This window comes from Panthera pardus, unplaced genomic scaffold (genome assembly GCF_024362965.1).
Source record: "Panthera pardus isolate Hobbes unplaced genomic scaffold, ASM2436296v1 HiC_scaffold_22, whole genome shotgun sequence".
Classification (NCBI taxonomy): Eukaryota; Metazoa; Chordata; class Mammalia; order Carnivora; family Felidae; genus Panthera; species Panthera pardus.
In genome coordinates, this window is record NW_026526788.1 from 6119369 (window position 1) to 6131261 (window position 11893).

The 11893-nt window shown below is 41.7% G+C and overlaps 2 protein-coding genes across 10 annotated transcripts in view; one reads left to right on the plus strand and one right to left on the minus strand.

The window, feature by feature from the left end:
* Positions 1–916, minus strand: part of ARID4B (AT-rich interaction domain 4B) — a 152716-nt gene extending 151800 nt beyond the window's left edge. For 5 of the 6 annotated variants that reach the window (XR_002072301.2, XM_019418958.2, XM_053910203.1 and 2 more), the window contains exon 1: positions 496–916. The gene's annotated coding sequence lies outside the window, so the exon portion shown is untranslated. The remainder of the gene's footprint in view (positions 1–495) is intronic. The other variant, XM_053910202.1, reaches the window with a different exon arrangement.
* A 174-nt stretch (positions 917–1090) lies between these two features.
* Positions 1091–11597, plus strand: GGPS1 (geranylgeranyl diphosphate synthase 1). 4 transcript variants are annotated; one of them, XM_019418965.2, is made up of 5 exons: positions 1280–1504; positions 5006–5098; positions 8229–8282; positions 10179–10249; positions 10496–11597. In XM_019418965.2, the coding sequence occupies exon 5, from the start codon at positions 10517–10519 to the stop codon at positions 11255–11257; it is 741 nt and encodes a 246-aa protein (XP_019274510.1). In that variant the 5' UTR covers positions 1280–1504; positions 5006–5098; positions 8229–8282; positions 10179–10249; positions 10496–10516; the 3' UTR covers positions 11258–11597. The 4 variants fall into 4 exon arrangements, with proteins under 4 accessions (XP_019274509.1, XP_019274510.1, XP_019274508.1 ...); XM_019418964.2 differs by lacking the exons at positions 1280–1504; positions 8229–8282 and adding an exon at positions 1091–1221; XM_019418963.2 differs by lacking the exon at positions 8229–8282 and having other exon boundaries at positions 1281–1504.
* The last annotated feature ends 296 nt before the right edge of the window (positions 11598–11893 follow it).

Consider the following 11893-nt stretch of genomic DNA (forward strand, 5'->3'; position numbering starts at 1 on the left):
CGGCGCCCCCAAAGGGTCGCGCAGCCCCGCGTCCGAGCCGGAGCAGGCCCGGGCTCGAGGGGCCCGGGGTGGGGGGCGGCGGAGAGGCCAGGCGGGCCGGAGGAGGGCCGCGGGCAGGACCGACCCACCGCGCAGCCTCTGCCCACGTCCCGTTCTGAGGCGGACACCCGACAAGTGCGAGCGGGATCCCCGTCCGCCGGGCCGCGGGGACCGCCAGAGGACCGAGAGGCCGGGAGGCGGCACAGCCCCCCGCGCCGGCCCGGGCCCCCCACCGCGGCCCGGAGCAGCTAAACCGCTGAGTGTGCGGCCGCCAGGCTGGGGGGCGACTCGGACTCGGCAACAGCACGGGGGGCGGGGGCTCCCGGGAGGCCGAGGCCCCCAATCCGGGCTCCCGGCGAGACCACCGAGCGATCTTCCCCCGCTCCTCGGCCAGGCCCAGTGACTCCCGAAAGGACCCCCTTGCGAGACCGCGAAAGCCTCAGAAAATGTCCCTACCTTCCTCGGAGGCGAGCTCTGACCCTGGCACGTCCAGAGTTCCCTCCCCTACTCCCCCCCAAAACCAGCAGGCCCGGGGGAGAGATGGGGGAAGAAGGGCGGCGGGTCCAGCGGTTGCTGAGGCTGAAGCTCCGGCTCCTCCTCCTCCCGCGGCGGCGACTGGTACCTTTGTTTGGCGGCCGCTCGGGCTCCCTCGCTGGGGGGAGGGGGGGGACGACGAAAAATCCCTCCCGGACTGGAGGTCCGGGCCCCGAATCGCGCTGCCCTCCAGAGGACGGCGGCGCCAGACCCTCTGCGGCTCCTTCCGGGCAAAGGTCCAGGCGGTGGCCGTGGCGGCGGCAAGCTTAAGCACAAGAGTCTCCCTCCGCTCCGGCGCCCGAGCTCCTCACTCCGGACTCGACTGACGGGCAAACATCGCTTTCCCCCCCCCAACCCCAAGTGCCCCCCTCCCTTCTTTCTCCCCTCCCCTAGATATTTTCCCCTCCCCTACCTCTTTCCCGGATGGCCTCTTAGATGACCTCGGATTGGCTAGAGTTCTTTAGAACCCGCCTACACCCTATTCTCATTGGTCCTCGGGATACAAACAACGACGCCATTTTCCCACCACTTCTATGGAAACAGAAAGTTACGCCTCAAAGCTTCCCGGGAAATGTAGTCCAACCTTTGAGGCCAATACGGAAGCCCTTGCCCCTGAGAACTGCAAGACCCGCAATGCCCCGCGTCTGCGTGAGCTGAGGGAGGGAGGGGAGGGGAGGGGGCGGGGCGACAAAGCAGTGGGGAGGCGGCAACGACGCCTGCGCAGTGTGAGCGGGATGGCGTATTTTCTTGCACCGAGTAATGCGGTGTCGCTGGCGGCTGAGAAGGGTGGAGAGTTCCGTGGTGAAGTAGGGGGAGGGATCTATGTAGGCGTTCGGAGGAGCCGTGGTCTGAACTATAAAGTGGGAAGTTGATGCTGGGTACTGCTACTCCCGGACCGGCAGCGTGAAAGTTGTGATATCACCGTTGAACCGTGAGCGGCTGTGGTGGCGGTCGGGGGGAACCCGGATGGGAATGAGGGCGGGGGAGGCTGGAAGGCGGGGTCCGGAGGAAAGAAAGAAAGGAGGGTGAGGACCCGGATGCTGAACCGGATTGTGTATGAGTTTTCCGTACTTGCTAGAGAAGGGGTGGAGCGGTAGGTGACCCAGTGGGGCGGAAGGGGGCAACTGAGCGGAGAGGAAGCAGAAACCTCTCCTCTCCTGCGGGCTCTGTACCAGCATAGTAGACCCTTGAAGTTCTTTTGCCAAGTCTCTGTTAAAAATCTGCCTTGAGGTTATTTAAATCCACTGCTTTTATCTCAGGCAGTTTTCTTCAGCTCTATCATCTCCCAAAGTTTAAGTGGAGGATTCACTCTGCGTTTCACAGCTACGCAGAGTGTCACTATTTAGCAATTTTGAAACCAGATCGTTCCCTTGAAAAAAAAAAAAAAAAAAAAACAACTTGCATGGTATTATAACTTTTCATATTGCAAGTCTGTTCCTTGGTTTCATTTTTTTAGAGGGTTAGAAGGCACTTTCCGTTAGTTCATTCAATCCTTCACATATTTATTGAGCGCCTACCATGTGGAAAAACGGAACAGCCCCTGCCTTCGTGGACCTAAGCCTAGTGAGACAGATATTAAAATGGACACACAATTGAATGTGAAGTTAATAGCAGTGGTGAGTGCTACAAAGGAGAGTTACAGGGTGATAGGAGAATTTAAAATAGGGAATTTGGCTTAAGGGAAATAAAGTGAGGATCCAGCTGAGAGTGGAAAGGTTATCATAAGTTAACTAAGAAAAGAACATTCCAGATAGAAAGAATAACATGTTGGAAAGCCTGTGTCTAGAGGCTTTTAAAGTGTGAAGAATTAATTGTGAAGACCTGAAGGAGGAGAGGGGAGGGGAGGCGGGAGAGTAACCTACTATTATGCAGTTTATTAAGGAATTGTTCTTACCTAAGAGCAAAGGGATGTTTTCAAAGGGTTCTCAATGGGTAGGGAAACAGGACCAGATCTGAATTTTGCAAGGATCACTGGCTGAAGAGTAGAGATCTCGATTAGAGAACCTAATCTAGGAGTGAGCGCAGGGAGCCCAACCAGGAGATTATTGCAGTAGTAGTCCACACAGGGGACAATCTATTTTCGTATTAATATTCATCCATCAACTGTTTGAACCCATTTAAGGCAGTTTGCCAGTTTTGGAAGTGAGTAGTTTCAGACTCTCTCATAGAGGCATTCTGTAGTTATTCAATCTAAAAATAAATGAGTAGAATTCATGTAACACTAATGCCCCTTTATATTTGAGTCTAGTACATGATGGCTGAAAGTTCCAGCCATGATAAATAGCACTCCTTTAGGTCAAAAAAAGAAAGAAAAAAAAAAAAAAAAAAGCATGTATGCCACAGTGTATAGAACCCCTTAGACTCTTTAAGAAGACACAAAACATTACTTTTCAATACCTAGAAATATTGAGGTTCCTGTATTTTCCTACTACCAAGAATACTTGTGTATAAACATCCTCTAGGAAAGGAACATTAATTGACTTGTTTAATGAGTGTTCTTAAGGTAATTTTTAAAGATTCATAACTGGTTTTGTTTTTGTTTTTTTTTTAATAGCGTTGACAAAGCCTTGAGAATTGAAATAAAAGTTAGTTAGCTCTGACTTCTGGGCAAGAGTATACTTGTTACTGATCCACAGGGAGACAAGAGTTCTTGAAAGGTGGTCTCATTGATTTTTAAGTTAAGTACATTGCTTTCAACCTTGTTGGGAAGAGATAGCCACCAACTGCTTTAAATGCAGAAATATATAAATGATGCTTGTTTTTATTTTTTATCTTACCTTTAATTCTGTTCAATAATCTTTTACCTAAGTGATTATTCTTGTTACCTTTTTTTTTTAATCTCTTAAGAATGAGATAACATGTCAGAGTTTAAACAGTATAGATAAAAGATTACTAAACTGATTTTTGGATAATTTCAAAATATTTTCTGGACTTTTTTCCCCCCTTGTGACATCCTTGGTATTCATTGTCAGTTAAGGCAGGTATAAAACTTTCCTACATGGAATGTTTCTCCTTGAGGTCATATTGCTAAGATGATTTCCTTTGCTGGAGTGCTCAGTTCTTTTTTTGTTGCTTTTTGTTTTTAATTTAAGTTTATTCATTTTGAGAGAGAGAGCATGCGGGGTAGGGGCAGAGAGAGAGGGGAGAGAGAGAATCCCAAGCCCCCGATGCGGGGCTTGCACTCACAAACCATGAGATCATGACCTGAGCTGTCAAGAGTCAGAGACTTTAACCAACTGAGCCACCCGGGCGCCCCTGGAGTGCTCAGTTCTTATGATTGTTTCACCTAGACACTCCAGAGTAGATTATAAAAAACACACTTTTCAATCTTTTTAGTTCATGATCCTAGAGACCAAATCATTGTTATAGAAGCAAAAGAAAACAGATAAAGGTGAGAAACCTCCTAAAATGTACCCAAGATGTGAGAGCAATTAGTAAAGAAGATTCCTAAGATAAGGACAAATAAAAAACAGCAAAGAAGCAAAGTAGAGATTGGATTCAATAGAAAAGGAGGATTGTAGGAAGACCATGAGTGTTATTCTAGGAAATATCAAAGTAAATGTAAAACTCAGAATAATCTATCGCTACAGAGAAGTGTGTGTGTGTGTGTGTGTGTGTGTGTGTGTGCGCGCGCGCACACATGTGGATACAGGGGAATATTTTTGATAATTGCATTCAAACTAATGCACGTCTTGAATTGGAATCTTTGAAATGTATTGACTGTAAAGAAATTACAAGAGAGGAGTTTTCCCCTTAAATTTTAAATATATAAAACGTATCTCAATGCTCTTGGGGGAAAAGTATGTTTACGAATTTATGTAATCAATCAAATATAAAGTATCTAAATCTGTTGATTTGTTTTGACATTGATTTGGTTTTATGCCTTTTATGGTTGAGTACAATAAGAAAAGCTTAATATAAGTTCTGTAACTAAGGAAATCACTTAAAATCCAGGTGAATACTGGGACCAATGAAATCACACGAAGACGTTCCTTTTTTTTTTTTTTTTTCCCTTAAGGGAGATAATTTACATATCATATAGTTCACGCATTTAAAGTATACATTTTGGTAGGTTTCAGGATATTCACATGGATGTGCAACCATCACAACCTAATTTTAAAATATTTTGAACCCTACAAAAAGAAACTTCATACTCTGTATTCTTCCTACCCCAACTCTAGGCAATCACCAAACTACTTTCTATCTTTATAGATTTGCCTATTCTGAACATTTCATATATTATATGGTTTTTTGTGACTGACTTCTTTCACTTCAGCATGTTTCAAGATGTCACCTGTGTGGAATTTTCTTTTAAAACAAAACTGAAAGTGTACTTGCACAAAAACACCTTGAGATACAAATTCCTTTGCAGTTTAACACTCAAAATTAATTTAGTGAATAAGATCATCTTTATCCTTCTCCTTTTTCACAGATCAGCTTTGAAATTCAAAAACAATGGAGAAGACTCAAGAAACAGTGCAAAGAATTCTTCTAGAACCCTATAAGTATTTACTTCAGTTACCAGGTGACTTTAATTATGGTTAATATAGGGTCTTTTTATAGAGTAGTAGTCATTCAAATGTTAAATTACTGAAAAGATTAGATTTACCATCTCTTAAGATTTCCTATTTAAAGGCATGCATTTGAGAAAAATGACAAATAGAACATTTTAGTTTTTTGTTCTTAAAAGGGACATTTTTGTTTTGCTTTTTTTAAATTTTTTAATGTTTATTTGATTTTGAGAGAGATAGAGTGTGAGCAGGGGAGGGGCAGAGAGAGAGAGAAGTGGGGGGAGACACAGAATCCGAAGCAGGCTCCAGGCCCTGAGCTGTCAGCACAGAGCCCAGCGCAGGGCTGGAACCCACAGACCGAGAGATCGTGACCTGGGCTGAGGTCGGAGGCTCAACGGACTGAGCCACCCAGGCTCCCTAAAAGGGACATTTTTGAAGCATTGTTTTAAAAATGTCCAATTATACAACATAACTAAAAAAAAAAAATTAAAACATTTGAGTACCTCATTGGAAGTTTCATTCTTTATGGATGCCATACATTCCTATTCCCCACCATTTAGATATTAGGGGAAGTAACTCCAATTTGTATAACAACAAAAAGCTTCACTCTATCTTCCATGTTCATTTGTTCTACTGTCACATACACACTGCATTTCTTACACTACTGGTTCCTTTAAGAGCCAAATAGTAATGCATCTCTAACTCACATTACTTGGAAACAGCCCACATCATTCGTATATAAAGATGGGTCATCCGAACATGGCTTCTTAGAGTAACACCTGCCTAATCACATGTATGTGCATGTTTTATTTTGCTATTTTTTTAAGCTTGGTTTGGAAAATAATAATAGCAAGTAAAAACTCATATATATAATAAGCGTGGGTTTTTGTAATAAAAATTCATTCACAAACCAAGTACTTGAAATCTGGAATTCTCTTTCTTATAGAAATTATAAAAGGTGATAAATTAGTTGACAACCATAAAAACCTACTTAGCATGCAAGGTAGCTAACCTTTAGACTAATAACGTTCTCAACTCAATCACGATAAACACTTTTTTATTTCTGTTCTAAAGTGCATATCTTTCTTTATGGGCACATGTCAGTGGTATGTTTCTGTTCTTCATGAGCCTGGAGAGAATAAATATGGTTATCAAAGGCAGAATAGTGGTGGCTCCCCAGCTACATCCTCAAAGCCATCATGATTAGTGTCATTTCTATTCTGGCAAATCTTAATGAAGACGTACCTGCTGATGTCGGTGCTTCAAAAGAATGAAGGGAACTATCTATTTCCTAACTCAAGTTATACCCAGCCATATTATCTCATATAACTCACCAAAGGTTATTAGATGAAATCTAATTGACAGAATGAAGATACTCCATAGTACAACAGAAGCTATTTAAAAGTATCCAGAATTTGTTGGATATAAATTACCTTCCACTGTGATGATTCCAGTGACAAAAAAAAAAAAAAAAATTAAAGATGAAATCCTCAGGGTGCCTGGGTGGCTCAGTCAGTTAAGCATCTGACTCTTGATTTCAGCCTAGGTCATGATCTTACAGTTCATAGGATCAAGCCCTGAGTCTGGCTCCATTCTCACTCTCTCTCTGCCCCTCCCCCGTGCACACACTGTCTCAAAAAATAGTAAACAAAGATGAAATCCTCAAGATACAAAGGACAAAGAAGATACGTACTTTTTAAGAAACTTCTAGTCTGTTAATATTTTGAAATTCATTACAGATAGTGCACCTCTTTATTACCTACAGCCAGGGTACATAATTCTACCTTGCTCTTGGCATGGTGCTGCTTTTTATTGATGTATAACATGCATAAACAATGATCATAAGTACAGCTCAAAAAGTTATGGAGGGGCGGCAGTGCCTGGCTGGGTCAGGCAGTAGAGCATGCGACTTTTAATCTCAGGGTCATGAGTTCAAGCCACGTTGGGCATAGAGCTTGAAAAAAGTTATCAAAGGGGTTAGGGAATGGGTAAAAAGGGGTGAAGGGGAGTGAGAGGTACAGGCTTTCAGTTACAGAATGAATAAATCACAAAGATAAAAAGTACAACATAAGGAATATAGTCGTTGGCATTGTAATTAATGTTGTTGGAGGGAAGACAGAAATGGAGAATGCAAAGGGAAAGTTTCCTGCTATTTAAGGAAAAGCCAAGAGACTGCTTTTGAGTGACGTTTATTCAACAGCTAGTAAACTACACTTATTTCAGGGTCTCCCACTGAGAAACATGGTGATGTTTCTCCTGCACTCTCTTCATCTGTTGTTGAACTTATTTTGGGAACAAGTTTGCAAACACTGGCTGGAACCGGGCTATGGTAATATATGGCAGTTATCAATGCCATAAAGGGTCTAAAGAGTGTCTCCTGCCACTTTGCAGAGCAAGGACTGTCTGTAATTTTATTCTGTGTGTTTATTTATTTATTGTAGGGAGAGTGGATATGAGAGGAGCAAGGGAGAGAGAGAGAATCCCAAACCAACTTCACATTTGGAGCCCAATGCAGCCTAGTGTGGGGCTCTAACCTACAACCCTGGGATCACAACCCAAGCCAAAATCAAGAATCAGAAGCTTAACCTACTGAGCCACCCAGGCACCCCTGTAGTTACATGTTAGCAATAATGTTTACCTGTGTAATGACCTTTTGTAACATTTTTTAATCCTCATCTTGAATTAATATCTAAGTCATTAGATAACATTTAAAGCTCTCATTAGGTAGCTAATTTGTTTTAATCAAATGTATTCTTGCATCCATAATACAATGTAACCTCAAAAGATTTTCCTAAAGAAATAAGAAATTGTGGGGCACCTGGCTGGTTCATCAGTGGAGCACGGGACTCTTGATCTCGGGGTTGTAAATTTGAGCCCCACGTTGGGTGCAGAGATTACTTAAAAAATAAAAATCTTAAAAAAAAAAAAAAAGAAAAAGAAATAGGAAATTGCACTATGCATAGTAAACCTGTTTTTCACAGAGAACTTCATAGTTACTAAAGTGACTTCAAGATGGGCCAGAACATTTTTTCTGTTGGGAAATTACTCTTGCTAATAAAAGATTATAATAATTAAAAATTATTAGTATTAGGATGTTTTGAAATTAGTGGGGTTGAATGACTTTTGTTTGTTTATTTGCCCTAGTGTAGGTCCCCAGGCCAGGGAGTCCATAATGTTAAGGTCTTTTAAAGAGGAAAGGTAATTATTGTTTCTTTTCATTTTGAGGGATTTCTATGACTAACATCTGTTAGAAACTATTTGGGGACTTAAAAGTATCAATCCAGACCCCAGAACCTGGTTAAAGGAAAAGAATATATTCAAACACAACTGCAGGGGCACCTGGGTGACTCGGTTGAGCCATCCGGCTCTTGATTTTAGCTCAGTCATAATCTCCCAGTTCGTGAGATGGAGCCCTGAGTTGGACATCACGCTGACAGCTGGAGCCTGTTTGGGATTCCCTCTCTCCCTCCCTTTTCCTCCCCACTCTGCTTCTCTCTGCCGCTCCCCTGCTTGTGTGCGCACTCTCTCTCTCTCTCTCAAAATAAATAAAGTTTGGGGAAAAAAACTTGTAAATTAAGCCATTTATTGGACTGTTTTTCTATATATATTCTAAAGCAAAAAGGAGAATGTCTCTCCACTTTGTGTTCTTCATCTTCTGAACTTTTTTTTCTTTTTTTAGAGAGCAAACCCACGCAAGCAGGAGGGAGAGGCAGAGAGGGAGAATCTTAAGCATGTGCCACACTCAGCGTGGAGCCCAACATGGGGCTCAATCCCCTGACCCTGAGATGATCTGAACCAAATTCAAGAGTTGGTTGCTTAACCAACTGAACTCCCCAGGCACCTCTGAGCTTATTTTCTAAAGTGACATGGGTTACTTTACACACTTGTACATTGTAAGTAAAGCCCAAATTAGCCTTAGCTAAACTGGAAAGTAGATCAAAAGTATAAAGTATATAATTGCTACCCAGACCATGTTCACCTTAAGGATTAGGAGACAGAAGATACTCCTTCTTGAACCCTAAGAGAGCCTTCCCCTCCAGACTTCTCACAGAATTTGGATATGTGATGAGAGTTTATGTATTCATTCTTTTGGGTGATTGGTACAGAGAAAAAAACCTAGATAAGTCTTAGAAAATACTGTTTTTGTTCACTGGAACTTTTTATGTAACTATTTTCTGAAACCTCATCTGAAATTAGGATGTGACTGCATTCACTTTAGCAGGAAGCTCATAGAACATTATTAAGTGAACTGGTTGGGGTTTTTATCTATCATTCCTTTATATTTGGGCTAAAATGACTTCTATTGATAACTACTAGCCAAAAATCTCTTGAGCTTTCCATGTAAGAAAATGATAATATTGAAAAACTAATGGCCGTAGTCAAAATAAAAAGACTCATTTTTTACTAAACTGGGATCCTAAAAGGGAATACTTCAGGGAATGGGAATCTCATTTTTTGATAGGAAAGACGCAGAACTATACAATCTCTAAAACTTTAAAGGAATGGTAGATACTTGTAAGAGGTAATTATATGAGGTAAATCAGTAGCAAAGTATGCTTCATTAAAAATACCCATACTGAGATGCCTAGGTGGCTCACTCGGTTAAGCATCCAACTCTTGATCTCAGCTCAGGTCTTGATCTCAGGGTCGTGAGTTCAAGCCCCACGTTGGGCTCCACGCTGAGTGTGAAGCCTACTTAAAAAAAAAAAAAAAAAATCCCCATAGTTCCTCTGAAATGGACAGTGCTAATTAACTGCCACTAACTAGACTAACTTGTTTTTCAAAAAAGGAATGCGTTAGATCATAGTTTCTAAAATGCCCATTTCATTCCAGTGAAAGGAGTGGGCTTACTAGTGGGCCCCTGGAATACTTCAGAATGTCTTTGCCCGCCCTAATTTTAAAAGGCTGTGGCGTTTTAGACTGCATTTCAGCAGAGGGGGTGGAGCGTTCAGGGCCCAGTAGTGAAAGGCAAGCTCTCTAGTAATGGATTAGTGGGGCTGGGTTCATCAAGTCTGGTCAGTCTTAGAGGAAGTGTCTGAATGTGTTTTTTATAACTGAAATATTTTATTGCCGAATTTTATTCTTTAATTCCAGGTAAACAAGTGAGAACCAAACTTTCACAGGCATTTAATCATTGGCTCAAAGTTCCAGAAGATAAGCTGCAGGTATTTAGGCAATTCAAAACCTCTTAATCCTTAAGAAATTAAAAGATGTCACACAAAATACTCCTTGCTCTTAATTGAGTTTAATGTTCCCTGCATATATTGTATTATATTGACATTGCTAAGTAAATACCAGTTGTAAAAATTAAGGAATCCAGGGCTCGAAATCTGTTAATTTAATTATTTATAAGCTTTTTGAATATTTGCATATTCAAATAAAATGAAATTGTCCATCGTCTTTTTTGTCAGATTATCATTGAAGTGACGGAGATGTTGCATAATGCCAGTTTGCTCATCGACGATATCGAAGACAACTCAAAACTCCGACGTGGCTTTCCTGTGGCACACAGTATCTATGGGATTCCGTCCGTCATCAATTCTGCCAATTACGTGTATTTTCTTGGCCTAGAGAAAGTCTTAACCCTTGATCACCCCGATGCGGTAAAGCTTTTTACCCACCAGCTTCTGGAACTCCACCAGGGACAAGGCCTAGATATCTATTGGAGGGATAATTACACTTGTCCCACCGAAGAAGAATATAAGGCTATGGTGCTACAAAAGACAGGTGGGCTGTTTGGATTAGCAGTGGGTCTCATGCAGTTGTTCTCTGATTACAAAGAAGATCTAAAGCCACTGCTTAATACACTCGGGCTCTTTTTCCAAATTAGGGATGATTATGCTAATCTGCACTCCAAAGAATATAGTGAAAACAAAAGCTTTTGTGAAGATCTAACAGAGGGAAAGTTCTCCTTCCCTACTATTCATGCCATCTGGTCAAGGCCTGAAAGCACCCAGGTGCAGAGTATCTTGCGCCAGAGAACCGAAAATATAGATATTAAAAAATACTGTGTACATTATCTTGAGAATGTAGGTTCTTTTGAATACACTCGGAGTACTCTTAAAGAGCTTGAATCTAAAGCCTATAAACAAATTGATGCACGTGGTGGGAACCCTGAGCTTGTAGCTCTAATAAAGCACTTAAGCAAAATGTTCAAAGAAGAGAATGAATAATATTAAGTCATTCTTGATTAGGCCTGGGAGCTTATTTTAGTTGACTTTTTTTTTTTTTTTTTTTTTTTTTTGTCTTTTAGCCTATCACTTTTTTAAAAATTAGGACCGAGCTGTTAGTCTCCTCAAACTGAGTGAATTGGGGTGATGTGAGTGAGATTGTTTCAATTTAGAACCCCTTTGTACAGATAATCATCATAGTACAAAGTTGATGGAATCAAAAGGAGCCACATTTAAATAGGTCTAATATGAATGTCAGAATGTGCTGTGTTGGGACCTTATGGACAACTGCCACAAATGTTCTGCTAATTCTATCAATAAAGAAGACTTCAGCTTCCGGGAATTCTTATCCAGATACTTCTCTAACTGTGCTGTATGGGCAATTCCCCATTCTTCGTCTACCCCATTTCCAAGCCAGTGACTACTTGGAACCAGTTCCAGTAGCTAGCTGACCCAAAGACCACAGGACCTCCTCTCTCTTCCTAAATGTTGCTACTTAAAATATCTTCATCTCCTCTTGGAAACTCCCTTACTAAAGTCTGCCATGAAAAAGCTGACTGTGATAAGCAGTAAGCGATCTGGCCCTTTTTCTTACCTTTTCCTGTTTTTCATCCTCTCTGCCCAGCAAATTCTCCTTAA